This window comes from Chiloscyllium plagiosum, unplaced genomic scaffold (genome assembly GCF_037043375.1).
Source record: "Chiloscyllium plagiosum isolate Xiang-an unplaced genomic scaffold, Cpla_swu_hap1 HiC_scaffold_13, whole genome shotgun sequence".
Classification (NCBI taxonomy): Eukaryota; Metazoa; Chordata; class Chondrichthyes; order Orectolobiformes; family Hemiscylliidae; genus Chiloscyllium; species Chiloscyllium plagiosum.
Window position 1 is genome coordinate 87,149,248 of NW_028270151.1, and position 18,048 is coordinate 87,167,295.

Here is an 18,048-nt window from a genome sequence, read left to right on the forward strand (position 1 = left end):
ATTTAATTTACTTAAAAATCACACAACACCAGGTTATAGTCCAGCAGGAAGCACTTGCTTTCAGAGCGCTGCTCCTTCATCAGGTAGCTGTGGAGTAGGATCATAAAACACAGAATTTATAGAAAATGATCACAGTGGCATGCAACAGAAACGATATACTGAACAAACCTAGACCTGTTAAGTCTTTCATCTTTTAGAATGGTTTGCAGGTTTCAGTTCATTAGCATGGCCAATTCATCTAACCTGCACATTTTTGGATTGTGGGAGGAAACCGGAGCACCCGGAGGAAACCCACGCAGACACGGGGAAAATGTGCAAACTCCACACAGAGAGTCGCCTGAGGTGGGAATTGAACCCGGGTCTCAGGCGCTGTGAGGCAGCAGTGCTAACCACTGTGCCACCGTGCCACCACTTGTTTAGTATCTCCCCCATTTTTGTTTCAGCAACAGGAAGAGCAGGAGCATCAACCAGGCAGCTGACAGGAAGGTAAATTACTGATTTAAAAACTTCCCTCGTGAATAGGTGGAGTGCATGCTGAGCAGGAGCGGACACAGGACTGCTGTTTACGTAAAGTCGTACATTGGGGTGGTTGCATTACCTGAAACACTACTTAGGTAGTGTCTCCCAGCCATCCTCCTACTCTAACCAAAAAGAAAAGGCTCTGTGCGCCGGATTGGTAAGGTAAGTAGTTTTTTTTTAAATTCTTTATTTTTCTACAATCTCTTTGGAATTTAGAACAGTGGGGATGGTGATTAGGACATTTGAATGTTCCTCCTGCAGATTGTGGGAGACAAGGGTCACCACTAGTGCCCCTGCTGACTTCATCTGCGGGAAGTGCACCCAACCCCAGCTCTTTGAAAACTGCGTGAGGGAACTGGAGCTGGAGCTGGATGAACTTCGGATCATTCGGCAGATGGAGGGGGTCATTGAGAGGAGTTACAGGGAGGTAGTCACACCTCAGGTGCAAGAAAAAGGGTTACAGTCAGGGGATAGAAAGGGAACCAGCAGGCAGTGCAGGGAACCCCAGTGGCTATTCCCCTCAATAACAAGTATAATGTTTTGGATACTTTTGTGGGGGTGGGGGGAGGGGATGCTTACAAGGGGTGAGCCATGGGGTACAGTTCTCTGGCACAGAGTCTCTGCCTGTAGCTCAGAACGGAAGGGAGGAGATGAACAAAGCATTAGTCATTGGGACTCCGTTGTTAGGGGGACAGATAGGAGGTTCTGTAGGAACGGGAGAGACCCGCGGTTAGTGTGTTGCCTCCCAGATACCAGGGTTCATGATTCCTTGGATTGTGTTTTCAGAATCCTTGAGGGGGAGGGGGAGCAGGCCCAAGTCAAGGTCCACATAAGCACTAATGACATATGGAGAGAAAGGGATGGGGATGTATAGCAGAAATTCAGGGAGTTATGGTGGAAGCTTAGTGCTAGAACAAACAGTGTTGTTATTTTTGGTTTGTTGCCCAGCCACATGCTAGCAAGGTGAGGAATAGGGAGAGAGAGGAATTGAACACATGGCTGCAGGGATAGTGCAGGAGGGAGAGTTTCAGTTACATGGATAATTGGGGTTCATCCTGGGGTAGGTGAGACCTCTACAAACAGTATGGTCTATACCTGAAGCAAATTTCCTGGGGGGAAATTTGCTGATGCTCTTTTGGGAGGGTTTAAAGTAACTCAGCAGGGTGAAGGGAATCTAAACTGTAGCTCCAGTGGCCAGAAGGTTGAGAGCAGTGAGGTCAGAAATGAGGTTTCAAGGTCTCAAGAGTTCACTGGCAAGCAAGAACATGGCTTGAGGTGTGTCTACTTCAATGCCAGGGGCATCCAGAATAAGGTGGGTGAACTTGCAGCATGGGTTGGTACCTGGGACTTCAATGTTATGGCTATTTTGGACACATGGATAGAGCAGGGACAGGAATGGTTGTTGCAGGTTCCAGGATTTAGATATTTCAGTAAGATCAGGGAAGGTGGCAAAAGAGGGATGGGTGTGGCACTGTTAGTCAAGAACAGTATTATAGTGGCAGAAAGAAAGTTTGAGGACTTGTCTACTGAGGTAGCATGGGCTGAGTTTAGAAAGAGGAAAAGAGAGGTCACCTTGTTGAGAACTTACTATAGACCTCTGAATAGTCCCAGAGATGGAAAGGAAAGAATAATCAAGATAATTCGGGATAGACGCAAGAGTGACAGAGTAGTTGCTTTGGGGAAACCAAAACATTCCAAATACTGACTGGGAAAACTATAGTTTGATTACTTTAGATGGTTCAGTTTTTGTCCAATGTGTGCAGGATGGTTTCCTGACACAGTATGTCGACAGGCCAACAAAAGGCAAGGCCACATTGGAGTTGGTACTGGGTAATGAACCAAACTAGGTGTTTGGAGGTAGGTGAGCACTTAGGTGATGGTGATCACAATTCGGTTATGTTTACTTTAGTGATGGATAGGGTTGGGTATATCACGCAGGGCAAGAGGTATTGTGGGGAGAAAGGCAATTATGATGAGATTAGGCAAGATTTAGGAAGCATAGGATGGGGAAGAAAACTGCAGGGGATGAGCACAATTCAAATGAGGAGCTTGTTCAAGGAACAGATATTTGTATCATCCATAGTCACAGGTGAGGTGCTAGAGGACTGGAGATTGGCTAACATGGTGCCACTATTTAAGAAAAGTGATAAGGGCACACCAGGAAACTATAGACCAATGAACGTGACGTCAGTGGTGGGAAAGTTGTTGAAGGGAATCCTGAGGGACTGGATTTATATGTATTTGGAAAGGCAAGGACTGATTAGGTATAGTCAATATGGTTTTGTGCATGGGAAATCATGTCTCACAAACTTGATTGAGTTCTTTGAAGAATAAAGAGGATTGATGAGGGCAGAGTGGTAGACATGATCTATATGGACTTCAATAAGGCGTTCAACAAGGTTCCCCAGGGGAGATTGGTTAGCAAGCTTAGATCTCATGGAATACAAGGAGAACCAGCCATTACAGAACTGGCTCAAAGGTAGCAAACAGGGTGATGGTGGAGGGTTGTTTTTCAGACTGGTGGCATTTGACCAATGGAGTGCCACAAGGATTGGTGCTGGTTCCATTATGTTCCATCCTTTATATAAATGATTTGGATGTGAGCATAAGAGGTATAATTAATAAGTTGGCAAATGACACCAAAATTGGAGGTGTAGTGGACAGTGAAGAAGGTTACTTCAGATTACAATGGGAAAATGATCAGATGGGCCAATGGGCTGAGGAGTGGCAGATGGAGTTTAAGTTAGATAAATGTGAGGTGCTGCATTTTGGGAAAGCAAATCTTAGCAGAGTGTATACACTTAATGGTAAGGTCCTAAAGAGTGTTACTGAACAAAGAGACCTTGGAATGCAGGTTCATAGCTCCTTGAAAGTGGAGTCATGGATAGATAGTACAGTGAAGAAGCTGTTTGGTGTGGTTTCCTTTATTGGTCAGAGTATTGAGTAGAGGAGTTGGAAGATCATGTTGCAGCTGTACAGGACATTGGTTAGGCCACTGTTGGAATATTGTGTACAATTATGTTTTCCTTCCTATTGAAAGAATGTTGTGAAACTTGAAAGACTTCAGAAAGATTTACAAGGATATTGCCAGGGTTGGAGAATTTGAATAGGCTGGGGCTGTTTTCCACAAAGCGCCAGAGGCTAAGGGATGACCTCATAGAGGTTTATAAAATCATGAGGTGGCTTGGGTAGGATAAATAGACAAGGTCATTTCTCTGAGCTGGGGGAGTCCAGAACTAGAGGGCATAGGTTTAGGGTGAGAGGGGAAAGATATAAAAGAGACTTAAGGGGCAACTTTTTCATGCAGAGGGTGGTACGTGTATGGAATGAGCTACCAGAGGAAGTGGTGGAGGCTGGTACAATTGCAACATTTAAAAGGCATCTGAATGGGTATAGGAATAGGAAGGTTTGGAGGGATATGGGGCGGGTACTGGCAGGTAGGACTAGATTGGGTTGGAATATCTGGTCAGCATGGATGAGTTCGATGGAAGGGTTTGTTTCCATGCTGTACATCTCTATGACTTTATGACTCTATATCAGCTGCTGTGTTATGACTCTAAAACAGCCACTTGATAAATATATACCTGTCAGGCAGGGAGGAAATAGTTGAGCGAGGGAGCTTTGGTTTACTAAATAAGTTGAATCTCTTGTCAAGAAGCAAAAGAAGGCTTATTTTAGGATGAGATGTGAAGGCTCAGTTAGGGTGCTTGAGAGTTAGAGGTCAGCCAGGGAAGATCTAAAGAGAGAGCTAAGAAGAGCCAGGAGGGCACATGGGAATTCATTGGCGGATAGGATCAAGGAAAACCCTAAAGTTTTCCATAGGTATATCAGGAATAAAAGAATGACCAGAGAAAGGTTTGGACCAATCAAGGACAGTAGTTGAAAGTTGTGTAAGGAGTCCGAGGAGACTGGGGAAGTGTTAAATGAATTTTTTTTTCAGTATTCACTCCGGAAAAAGACAATGTTGTTGAGAAGGAAACTGAGATACAGGTGACTAGACTAGACAGGTTTGAGGTTCACAAGGAGGAGGTGTTAGCAATTCTGGAAAGTGTGAAAATATATAAGTCCCCTGGGCTGGATGGGATTTATCCTCGGATTCTCTAGGGAGCCAGAGAGAAGATTGCAGAGTCTTTGGCTTTGATCTTTATGTCATTGTTTACAGGAATAGTTACAGAAGACTAGAGGGTAGCAAATGTTGTCCCCTTGTTTAAGAAGGGGAGTAGAGGCAATCCTGCTAACTATAGACCAGTGAGCCTTACTTTGGTTGTGAGTAAAGTGTTCGAAAAGGTTATAAGAAATAGGATTTATAATCATCTCGCTAGGAATAACTTGATTAGGGATAGTCAACACGGTTTTGTGAAGGGGAGGTCCTGCCTCACAAAACTTATTGAGTTCTTTGAGAAGGTGAACAAACAAGTAGATGAGGGTAAAGCGGTTGATGTGGTGTCTATGGATTTCAGTAGTTGTTGGATTAGGTTCCCCATAAAATACAGAGGCATGGGATTGAGGGTGATTTAGTGGTTTGGATCAGAAATTGGCTGGCTGAAAGAAATAGAGGGTGATGGTTGATGGGAAATGTTAATCTTGCAGTTCAATTACTAGTGGTGTAAAACAAGGATCTGCTTTGAGGTCACTGCTGTTCGTCACTTTTATAAATGACCTGGATGTGAGCATAGAAGGATGGGTTAGTAAATTTGCAGATGACACTAATGTCAGTGGAGTTGTGGATAGTGCTGAAGGATGTTGCAGGTTACAGAGAGACATAGATAAGCTGCAGTGTTGAGCTGAGAGGTAGCAAATGGAGTTTAATGTATGAGGTGATTCACTTTGGAAGGAACAACAAGAGTACTGGGTTAATTGTAAGATTCTTGGTAGTCTAGATGAGCAGAGAGATCTCTGTGTCCATGTGCATAGATCCCTGAAAGTTGCCACCCAGTTTGATAGGGTTGTTAAGAAGGCATATGGTGTGTTAGCTTTTATTGTTAGAGGGATTGAATTTCGAAGCCATGAGGTCATGCTGCAGCTGAACAAAACTCTGTTGCAGCCACACTGGGAGTATTACCTACACTGCTGGTCATTGCATTGTAGGAAGGATGTGGAAGCGTTGGAAAGGGTGCAGAGGAGATTTACCAGGATGTTGACTGGTATGGAGGGAAGGTCTTATGAGGAAAAGCTGAAGGACTTGAGACTACTTTCAGTAGAGAGAAGACGGTTGAGAGATGACTTAATTGAGACACATAAGATAGTCAAAGGATTAGATAGGTGGATGGTGAGAGCCTTTTTTCCTCAAATGGTGATGGCTAACAGGAGGGGACATAGCTTTAAATTGAGGGGTGATAGATATAGGACAGATGTCAGATGTGGTTTCTTTACTCAGACAGTAGTAGGGGCTTTGGATGCATTGCCTGCAACAATAGTGGGCTCGTCAACTTTATGGGCATTTAAATGGTCATTGGATAAACATATGGATGAAAGTGGAATAGTGTAGGATAGATAGGCTTCAGATTGGTTCCACAAGTTGGTGCAACATTGAGGGCCGTAGGGCCGGTACTGCGCTGTAATGTTCTATGTTCCTGTGGTTCCATCCATGACTGCCTTGCAGATCTTTTGAAGAATCAATTTGGGCAGAAGCAATCCATGTCTAGAATTTTGTAGTGGGAAAAGATTAAACAACAATCATTTTCTAAAGAACCTTTATGATAACATTTTCCATTCAGTTTGAAAAATATGGATTTCAGTCTGAAACAAAGTTGTTAAATCTAAACAAAGGCAATCACAAAGATGTGAGGACAAAGCTGGCCCTGGTAGATTGGAAAGAAAGCGTTGAACTATTTGATGGCAATCTGTCAGTAGCTAGTACTTAAAGAAGCAATGTTTGGATTTAGAGAAACATACATCATCGAAAAGACACAAATGCCCAAAAAGAAAAACAAGAGAACAGCAGCTAACAAGGGAAGTTAAAGTTAATATTAGCACAAAAATGAAGCTTAAAATGTTGCCAAAAATATTGTAAGCTGAAGGTTTGGGATAAGTAATATAAAAAGTAGATTATGTTTAAAAAGGAAGAGATAGGCAGAGACAAATGCGGTTCCATTATTCAGAGGGAGAAGAGATCAGAACAGGAAGTAAAAAATTGGGTTAGGGTTAGCATTATAGTTAGGATCAGGGTTAGGATTAGAGTCAGGGATCCACATGACATGTCATTCTCATGTTTATTTCTTGTTGCAATGGCAGTTTTAGTTCTCCATTTATTGTTGGGCTTTGTGGAATTCTGGATCTGATGGTTGACCGGTGGTGACATCATATCTTCCTGATTGGCCACATCCAGTTGAGACCAGCTTCTCCAGTAGTGCAGATATGACAGTGTATCGAGTTGTTGAATCCCATTATTTTATCATCTCAGTGACAACTGGTCCACAAGTTCCCAATGTAGCATTTGGGCTGATTCTTGGTGAACGTAGTGAAGTTTTGTACGTTGACTGACTGTCCAATGCTCGGTTTCAGCAAATCTCACATCAAAATGAAATTTAAATTTCTGCCATTTCACCTGGTTTTGTCACTAGTCCTTGTTACTACTTCTGGTTTCAGTTGTATTTTTGTTATTGAGAGAGTTGTTTGTACATGAAAAGTGTTTAGTCTTTGTACTGGACTTCTCTCCATGCCTTAATAGTTTCGTGCTTCGGTTTGAGGAATGCCTGACATACCTGTTGCATTTTCTCCTTTGATTCCTGGACTGAACACAGGCTGCACCTGCAGAGTTCATGGGGTCCAGGGTCTGACCAAGTTCCTTTGACTCTGGTGTATTACCACTGAAGTAGAGTTAATGCTAAAGTGCAGAAAAATGGCCAAAATAAGTGAAGACAACAACTTGCATTGACACAGACTTCAACAGAGGTGAGACTTGACAATATTGTTAACAGGAGGCAAAATTGGTGATAGTTCAAAGAGTAGGATCAATTCAGAATCCAGAAAAGGAGGTTTAAAAAGATAATGGAAGGATAGAAAATACACCACGAGGGCAAACTAGTGAGGGAAACCAACAAGAAGAGGTTTCTTAAAAATATAAAAAGAAAGATCGAGGTCAAAGTGAGCATAGGCCCCTTAAAATAAATTAATTTCTAGAAAGCATTATCGGGAACAAGGAAATTGCAGAGGAGTTTAACAGATATTTTGCATCAGTCTTTAAAATGGAAGATACTTCAAACACTCCATTAAATATGAAAGAATACGAAGGGAGGAATTAAATAACATCACTGTCACCACAGAAGTAACATTAGACAAGCTAATGGGGCAAAAGGCAGTTAAATCTTCTGGTTCTGATGCTTTGCAGCCGAGGATGCTAAAAGCATGGTTACAGAGATAGTGGGTACATTGGATGTAATTGTCCAAATATTGTTGGACTCTGAAGTTCCAGACGATTGGAAAACTGCCAAAGTGACAGAAAAAGAGAGAGTAACTTTTGGTTGATGAACTTTATATCTGTTGTTGGAAATGAATTGGAACCAATTATTAATGAAGTAATTGCAGAACATTTGGAAAATCATAACTGAACCAAGCAGACTCAGTATAGCTTCACGAAAGGGAAATTGTGACGCCAAGGCATGCAAGACCATGGCCAAGTGCTGGAAAAGGGGATTAGAATAGTGATGTGACATGGATGGAGACTTATTTGATTTAGATCCCTATGACTGTGTGACTGATTCCTCTGAATACTTCCCACCCCACAGTATTACCTCAATATGCACAATGGGTAATCCATCATGAAGGTGATTAAAGATTAACACTGTGTGATGTTATAATCTTCAGAACTTTACTAACTGTTCATGGATTGAAAGAATCAATAGAAGATAAACTATCAGACATGGAATAAAGCAGCACTAACTCTACCTAGAATAAATAAATGCGAGGTTATCCACTTTGGTGGCAAAAAACAGGATGGCTGATTAGTACCTGAATGGTAACAGTTTAGGAAAGGGTGTCATAATGGAACAGTCATTGAGGATCGGCATGCAGGTGGTGAGAAACTCTAACGTCATGCTGGCCTTGCCATGAGTGTCGGAATAAGGATGTCTTGCTGCAGTTACACAGCGCCTTGGTGAGGCCACACCTTGTGAATTGTGTGCAGTTTTGGTCTCCTAGTCTGAGGAAAGACATTCTTGCTATTGAGGGAGTTCAGCGAACCTTCTCCAGACTGATTCCCGGGATGGTAAGACTGACATATGAGAAAAGATGGGATCGACTGGACTTGTACTTGGTGGAATTCAGAAGAATGAGGGGGGGATCTTATTGAAACGCATAAAATCCTGATGGGACTGGAGAGGCTAGATATAGGAAAATGTTCCCGATGTTGGGGAAGTCCAGAACTGGGGGTCGCAGTTTAAGAATAAGGGGTAAGCTCTTCGGGGCTGAGATGAAGAAGAGTTTCTTCGCTCAGAGAGTGTGGACCTGGGGAATTCTTGCCCACAGGAAGCTGTTGGGACCAGTTCATTAGATACATTCAAGAGAGGGTTGGTCATGCCCTGTGCAGCAAAAGGGATCAAAGGGTAGAGAGAAAGCTGGTATGGGATACTGAGATGGCATGATCAGCCATGATCACATTGAATGGTAGTGCAGGCTCAAAGGGCCGAATGGCATACTCGTGCACATATTTTGTATGTTTTTTTGCAAACTATGTAAGGATATGGACAACCTTATCCTGGAAACAAAAGCAATCATTAATTTATCACCTCATAGAGCTGAAAGATCAAAATTTTGTCGAAGAATTGAACACCAAAATGCCCCTGTAGCTCCAGAGAAGACAGTTGAATGAAGATGGAACCCTGGACACTTCCAGAGACAAACTGCTGTTGGTGGGATCATGGCCAAGTTCCACCATTCATTGGGTAAGAGCCAAATTGGGTTGCAAGACTCGCTTGTTGAATATATTTAACGTAGTTTAAGCTGATCGATTCACTCATTAATTTGCATAGAGCTAAAGAAGATTATGCTCATAATGCTGTTTTCTATTAAAGTGCACAAGCCTTCGTATATTCAGTTTGATGAGATCTTAAAGAACCCGTTAGGGACATTAAGCCTAACAGGACAGCCCCATAACTACAGACCTTTTTTACGTTCATTATCTAGTCAGGATGGCAAGTAGTAGGACCAACAGAAGGGTTCACAGTGGTGCCCAGTTCCCTGACAGCCTGTCTCGGAGAGGTGAGTGCTGCTGGCATAGACGGGTATCAATGGGACACCTCAAATTGCAAGACCTCACGAAGGCTTCTCTTGTCAATATTGAAAACTGTAACAGACTACAGTAAGGAGCTAGCCCTCCTGAAGAGTGTGTCTGCTCCTTCTCCTGTAGCCCCGTGCCCCCATGAACATTGTGGCAATTCAGGTACTGCCAATCAACTTAGACACTGAAGCCCACTGACCTCTCACCTCCCAATGAGAGAGGATTACAACAGTGTTGCCAGGCTTCTGATAAAGAGGAGGCCATGTGACACCAGCAGAGATGCTGTGCCAAGTGAAAATGACCTGTGATTGGAGTATTCATTGTCTTCATCATCTATGTCTCCATGAATCGGGGGCTGATTCCAATGATCATACGCCCCAGGAAAGTCACCAGACGCAGGGAAGTGTCAGAGAGTCATCCTGGAAGCATTTTCCACTGGTTTCCCAGCCCACTGCCTCCAAAATTACCTGTGCAGAGCTGGGAAAACTCAATCCATTGCATCATCTGGGACGAGACTGGAACAACTTAACAAAGCAAGAGAAAGAAAGAAAGTGCTTTCCTTTCTAACTGTCACTTTTCCAGATCTGATAATCCACAATCGAATGAAGATCAAAGATTATGAAACATTAGAGAAGGGGATTCCCCTGAGCAAATATGGCTTCAGGATATGAGCTGGATTTAGATGGAACTAAATGGGGCTAACCTTTTCCATTGGACAGAAGGCACAAGATAAGCAGGGAATTGACATTTCTAGTTAAAGCTCTTCATCTTGATGAAGGGCTTTTGCTTGAAACATTGATTCTCCTGCTCCTCAGGTGCTGCCTGACTTGCTGTGCTTCTCCCTGACTCTAATCTCCAGCATCTGCAGTCTTCACTTTCGCCTAGAAGGTGCAAGGTTGGCAACTCCAAATTAGCAGGAGCCACTTCATTGGATATGATTTGACAATTACCATGGCAGATGGTAGACTATTAATTCAATCAAGAATGTGGAATTAATAGTTTTTAATTGACCACAAAACCATTGTCGATTGTTGAAAACTCCCATCTGCTTCACTTATGTCCTTTAGGGAAGCAAATCTGTCATCCTTACCTAGTATGGCCTAAATATGACGTAGATGTGACCTCTGGACAATTAGGGATGGGCGATAAATGCTGGCCTAGTGAGTCAAGCCCTCTTCCCATGAATGGGTAAATAAAAAGTTCACATCAAAGATGGACAGTGAATGTGTGACATTTCAGTACTGACTTTGCAAAGAAGCTTCCAGAATTGTTCAAAGAAACTGCACTAATCTTCAAGCACAGAACAGAGAAATTATCATGAGTTGTCAGAAAAAACACAATACTCTTTGTGCAGCACTTCACAGAACTGTGAGACTAAAACTTTCTGCATTCCGTTCTCCACAAGATCTGGTTCTATTGAATTGACCACCACCAACAAAACAAGGTCAGTACAGCACAACAGAAACTGAGGAATGCACCGTGATTGAGTGTTGGTTTCTAACAGAAGTATCAAATTCCAGTTGGATGTGAGATTTAAACAGAATGAAACAAAACTACAGCATAAACAAAAACATGGTCTTTCACCAGGAGTCAGCTGGTAACACATGGGACATTTTTACATGATCCAAACTTTAAGCATAATCATCTCCATAACTTCACTGCAAACTCCTCCTATGGGATATCCCGCAGCACCATGTCAGCTCCAGGGTCATTCTCTCAAGATCAGGGTAAAGCTGTTGGACTGATTTGCTGGTCACTCTCAAACCTGGATTCCTTCCTTAAATTGGGTCATAAAGTCAGAGAGATATACAGCACATAAACAGACCCTTCGGTCCAAATATCCTAAAATAATCTAGTTCAATTTGCCAGCCCTTGGCCCATATCCCCCAAAACCCTTCCTATTTGTATATGCACCCAGATGACTTTTAAATGTTTTCAGTGTATCAGCCTACACCACTTCCTCTGGCAGCTTATTCCATACATGCAGCACCCTCTGTGTAAAAATGTTGCCCCTTGGGTCGCTATTAAATATCTCACCTCTCACCCTAAACCTATGCCTCTACTTCTGGACTCCCCCAACCCAGGGAAAAGACCTTGTCTGCTTACCCTATCCCTGCCTCTCATAAATCTTTATAGGGGCTCCCCTCAGCCTCCAATGTTCCAGGGAAAATAGCCACAGCCTATTTCACCTCTCCCTGTAGCTCAAAACCTCCAACCATGGCAACATCCTTGTAAATCTTTTCTGAAACCTTTCCAGTTTCACAGCATCTTTGCAATAGGATGGATACTAGAATTGAACACGATATTCCAAAAGTATTCTTACCAATGTCCTGTACAGCCACAACATGACTTCTTACCTCCTTCACTCATTACTCTGACCAATAAAGGAAAGCATACCAAACAACTTCTTCACGATCCTATCTACTTTCAAGGTAGGATCCACTTTCAAGGAAATATGAACCTGCACTCTAAGGTCTCTTTGTTCAGCAACACTTCCCAGGACCTTACCATTAAGTGTATAAGTCCTGCCCTGATTTGCCTTTCCAAAATGCAACACCTCCCATTAATCTGAACTACACACCATCCACCACTCCTCAGCCCATTGGCCCATCCGATCAAGATCCTGTTGTACTCTGAGGTAACCTACTTTGCTGTCCACTGCACCTCCAATTTTGGAATCATCTGTAAACTTATTAACTATACCTTCTGTGTTCACATCCAAATCATTTATATAAATGAGAAAAAGCAGTGGACTCAGCACCAATCCTTGTGGCACATCACTGGTCACAGGCCTCCAGTCTGAAAAGCAACCCTCCACCACCACGTTCTGACTTTTACTTTCAGGCCTGTTCTGTACCCAAATGGCTAGTTCTCCCTGTATTCCATGAGATCAAACCTTGCTAACAATTCCGTCATGAGGATTCTTATCAAACATCTTACTGAAGTCTATATGGATCACTTCCACAGCTCTGCCCTCATCAATCCTCTTCATTACTTCTTCAAAACATTCAAACAAGTTCGTGAGACATGATTTCCCATGCACAAAGCTTTGTTGACTATCCCTAATCAGTCCTTGACTTTTTAAATACATGTACATTCTGTCCCTCAGGGTTCCCTCCAACAACTTGCCCAAAACCAATGTCAGACTGACCGGTTCGTAGCTCCCTGGTTTTTCCTCACCACCTTTCTGAAATAGTAACACCGCGTTAGCCAACCTCCAGTCTTCCAGCACCTCAACTCTGTGACTATTGATGATCCAAATATCTAAGCGAGGGGCCCAACAATCACTTCCCTAGCTTTCCACAGAGTTTTGGGTTACATCAGATCAGGTCTTGGGGATTTATCCACTTTTATACATTTTAAGACATCCAGCACTTCTTACTCGATAATATGGACATTTTCTAAATCGTCACCATCTATTTCCCCACATTCTGTACCTTCCATGTCCTTCTCCACAGTAAACGCTGATGTAATACTCATTTAGTGTCTCCCCCACCTCCTGCAGTTCCACTCATAAGCTGCCTTGCTGATCTTTGAGGGGCCTTATTCTCTCTCTAGTTCCTCTTTTGTCCTTAGTGTATTTATAAAATCCATGTGGTTACTCCTTAACCCTATTTGCCAAAACTACCTCATGTCCCTTTTTTGTTCCTAATTTCCTTCTTAAGTATACTCCTACTGCCTTCTAAGGATTCACTCAGTCTCTGCTGTGGATCCTGGGGATGAAGGGTTTGTCATATGATCAGCAGTCAGGATTTGACAGACATTAGAGGAATGAGGGAGAATCTGCTTGATGCTTACAGAATACTCAGACTCTTGGATAGAGTGGACATGGGGACTCGGAGGACAGGGTAGCACCCAAGGGCACAGACTCAAAGTAAAGGGACGATCCTTTAGTGCTGAAATGAGAAGGAATTTGTTCAGCCCGAGAGTGGTGAATCTGTAGAACTCCTTACTGCAGAAAGCTGTGATGGCCACATCATTGAGTGTATTGAAGACAGAGGTAAATAGCTGCTTGATTCGGAAAGGGAACAAAGGTTACATAGTGATTACACATTTCTTATTCCTGAGGTCTATGCTCGATGCCTTGCTGGATGAGCCCTCCAAGATACCATTCTGATAGTATAGCTGTGACACCTCCTTAATCAGTAATGCAACTCCCTCACCCCTTTCACATCCCTCTGTATCTTGCCTGTAACATCTGAAAGCTGGAACGTTGAGCTGACAGTCCTATCCTTCTCTAAGACTAACACATGCTTGTTGCATGTAACCTGCAACTTCCCCTCCAAGTCACTCACCATCCTGACTTGGAAATATAACACCAGCTTTTAAGCAGACAACATAGCCACCTGGGCTCTCCCTTTCACTGTTCCCCTCACTATGTTATCCCCTACCACCCCTACATTCTTTCTGACATTCCTCAGTTGAGTGGCTTGCTGTACTGCGATGTCATGACCACTGAGCTCATCATCCTGCATTCTTCATTCTCATCCAAACAAGAGGCAAATCTCAAGCAGTTTGGACAATTACAAAGGCTAAGGCTCCTGGGCTCTTGTCCTATGGGGCAATATGTGTTACTCATGGTCACACTCTCTGTCATTGACCATCCTCCAAATTTGAAGACCCTGTCCATATGTGTGTGAGAACCTCCTGGAAGAAACTGTCCTCCTGCCTGATGTGCCACAGTGCCCCCAGCTCAGAAATTCTGAACTGAGGTTCCTGCTGCAGCAAGTCCATCCCTCAAATATGTGTGCCCTGGAACAGCCCGATATTCACAAACAACCCTCATTCAGCAAACACCACACATCACATGATCTACCATCTCTAAGAGGGGAGAGAATGAATTAATAATTGTTAAATTATTTATAATTCATACAGCCGACATCTCCCAAAATGTTTTAGCACAGCCAGGAACCGTTATAATATAGATGTAATGCAAATTGCAATACATACAAGACTGGTAAAACTTACAGTTTTAAACGATAGTTACGGATTTACCTGCTCCTTTTGCTGCAAATAATTGGAAAATAAATACTGGGGTTGAAAAACAAGTAGCAGAAAAAGAAATAATTCATTTTCAGCTTCCACCAAACTCCCCACTCACCACACATTGCTTCTATCAGTAATAATCCTTACTTTAGCATCACTTTCCCAACAGATTGAACCAAATTCCCAGAGATACATGCTTAGCCAATCTCTCACTCTGGTGAAGTCTCCCTGCATTGACTGGACTCCTGACTGACTGAGAGTTCTAAAATGCCTTTTCTTATGTAAAGTTGTGGTAAAAACAATGACTGCAGATGCTGGAAACCAGATTCTGGATTAGTGGTGCTGGAAGAGCACAGCAGTTCAGGCAGCATCCGAGGAGCTTTGAAATCGACGTTTCGGACAAAAGCCCTTCATCAGGAATAAAGGCAGTGAGCCTGAAGCATGGAGAGATAAGCTGGAGGAGGGAAGAAAGTAGCATAGTGTACAATGGGTGAGTGGGAGAGGGGATGATGGTGAAAGGTCAGGGAGGAGAGGGTGGAGTGGATAGGTGGAAAAGGAGATAGGCAGGTCGGACAAGTCTGGACAAGTCATGGGGACAGTGCTGAGCTGGAAGTTTGGAACTAGGGTGAGGTGGGGGAAGGGGAAATGAGGAACCTGTTGAAGTCCACATTGATGCCCTGGGGTTGAAGTGTTCCGAGGCGGAAGATGAGGCGTTCTTCCTCCAGGCGTCTGGTAGTGAGAGAGCGGCGGTGAAGGAGGCCCAGGACCTCCATGTCCTCGGCAGAGTGGGAGGGGGAGTTGAAATGTTGGGCCATGGGGTGGTGTGGTTGAGTGGTGCGGGTGTCCCAGAGATGTTCCCTAAAGCGCTCTGCTTCGAGGCGCCCAGTCTCCCCAGTGTAGAGGAGACCGCATCGGGAGCAACGGATACAATAAATGATATTAGTGGATGTGCAGGTAAAACTTTGATGGATGTGGAAGGCTCCTTTAGGGCCTTGGATAGAGGTGAGGGAGGAGGTTGAGACGTTGATTCTCCTGCTCCTTGGATGTTGCCTGATCTGCTGCGCTTTTCCAGCAACACATTTTCAGCTCAGAATTACAAATGTCTCCTTTTGACAATAAGAAGGGCGATCTGAGGAAGATTTTCACTCCACGGAAAGTCTGGCTCAGGATGTTAGCTGAGCAAAAATCAGCTGACTGTGAGGCTGCAGAAACGTTCTGTCAAATTTTAAGCCTGATCAAATACAGTGAAATGAACTGTTGCTGATGTTTGCTGAATTCTCTCCGGTAAGTATGAGGGAAGCTGGGTTTACTGGTTTAACACACATTAACGAGAGAAAATACAACCTGAAAGTGTGCGAATGGTGCATGGACACTGAAAGCTTTTGACAGTTGAGAAGTCAGAGGGTTTTTACAGTTATTGCATGATTTCTTGTCATTAACACGCAATCACAGGAGAAGGTCTTTTCAAGATAGTTGTCATCGTGTTTTTGTACCAACAGTGAAAGAACATTTCAGAGGTTGGGGATGCTATTCCATTACTGGACAAATTGTCCAGTATGTGTGTACAGGACCATTTTTTATCGGTTTCCTGTCACCCAACTTCATGAAATCAACTTCAGGATCAGGGTGGGGCAGTGTTATCAGGGGGATAGATACTCTTGTCTGTAATTGTGAACACGAATCCTCAAGGATGTGGTTCCTGCCCGAAGCCAGGGTTAAGGACATCTCCTCACGATTGGAGAAGATCATGGAGGAGGCCGGGAGAGATCCAATTGTCGTCATCCACGTTGGTGCCAGGGACAATCATAGAATGAGAAAGGAGGTTGTGCTGAAAGGTTCTGAGCAGTTTGGAGTTAAATTAAACAGCAGAACTTCCAAGGTGATAATCTCAGGATTGCTACCTGAGCCACAGGCAAAGTCAAGGAGTTATGTGCATGGCTCAAAGATTGGTGTGAGAGGAATGGGTTTCAGATCATGGTGCGCACTGGCACCAGTACTTGGGTAGAATGGAGCTGTTCTACTGGGATTGGTTTCACATGAACGTGGGAGCAGTGTCCTGGTGATTCATAAAACTGGGGCTGCAGAGAGGGCATGAAACGAATGAGAGGGGGTAGGGTTTGGGATAGGGGCAATGTAAGCTTACAAAGGAAGAGGACATGGCAGTATTACAGGGCAGCTATTTGAACAACAGTACTCAGAGTGGGATAGGAAGAGTCAGCACATACACATTAGAGAGGCTACAGTAAATAGTGTTAACACAAAGGAAAAAAATCAGAAAAAGGCAAACAAATGACTCTTTACATGAATGCATATAATCTGTGGAACAAGGTAAATGAATGAATGATACAAATAGAGGATAGCTGACATGTTCTTGTAGCCAGACTGGAGGCCTGTGACCAGTGGTGTACCACAAGGATCATACAGAGTTCACTGCTCTTTGTCATTTTTATAAATGATTTGGATGTGAACAAAGGAGGTATCAGTGTTAAGTTTGCAGATGACACCAAAATTCGAAGTGTAATGGATAGTGAAGAAGATTACCTCAGATTACAACAGGATCTTGATCAGATGGGCTAGTGAACCAAGGAGTGGCAGATGGATTTTAATTTAGATAAATGTGAAGTGATGCATTTTGGAAAGGCAAAGTCAGGGCAGGACTTATACACTTAAGGGTAAGGTCTGAGGAGTGTTGCTGAACACAGAGACCCTGGAGTGCAGGTTTATAGTTCCTTGAAAGTGGAGTCACAGGTAGGTAGGATTGTGAAGAAGGTGTTTGGTATGCTTTCCTTTATTGGTCAGAGTATTGAGTACAGGAGTTGGGAGGTCATGTTGCGGCTGTACAGGACATTGGTTAGGTCTCTGTTGGAATATTGTGTGCTGTTCTCATCTCCCTCCTGTAGGAAGAATGTTGTGAATGTTGTGACAGGGTTCAGAAAAGATTTACAAGGATGTTGTCAGGGTTGGAGAGTTTGAGCTATAGGGAAAGGCTAAATAGGCTGGGGCTGTTTTCCCTGGGGCTGAGGGGTGACCTGATAGAGGTTTATAAAATCATGAGGGGCATAGATAGTGTAAATAGACAAGATCTTTTCCCTGGGTTCGGGGAGTCCAAAACTAGAGGATATAAGTTTAGGGTGAGAGAAGAAAATATTAAAGAGACCTTCGGGGCAACATTTTCATGCTAAGGGTGGTGCGTGTCTGGAACGAACTGCAAGATGAATTGTGGATTAAAACCCATTTGGATGGATAGATGAATAGGAAGGGATTAGAGGGCTATCGGCCAACTGCTGGCAAATGACACGAGATTAATTTAGGATATCTGGTTGGCA

General features: G+C 43.4%; 1 protein-coding gene across 1 annotated transcript in view; it reads left to right on the forward strand.

Moving 5' to 3' along the window:
* The first annotated feature begins 525 nt into the window (after positions 1-525).
* Positions 526-18,048, forward strand: part of LOC122544815 (lactosylceramide 4-alpha-galactosyltransferase-like) — a 29,793-nt gene continuing 12,270 nt past the window's right edge. The window contains exons 1-2 of the mRNA XM_087993887.1: positions 526-681; positions 9,253-9,401. Coding sequence (XP_087850013.1) covers positions 9,325-9,401 — 77 coding nt within the window. The 5' untranslated portion in view covers positions 526-681; positions 9,253-9,324. The remainder of the gene's footprint in view (positions 682-9,252; positions 9,402-18,048) is intronic.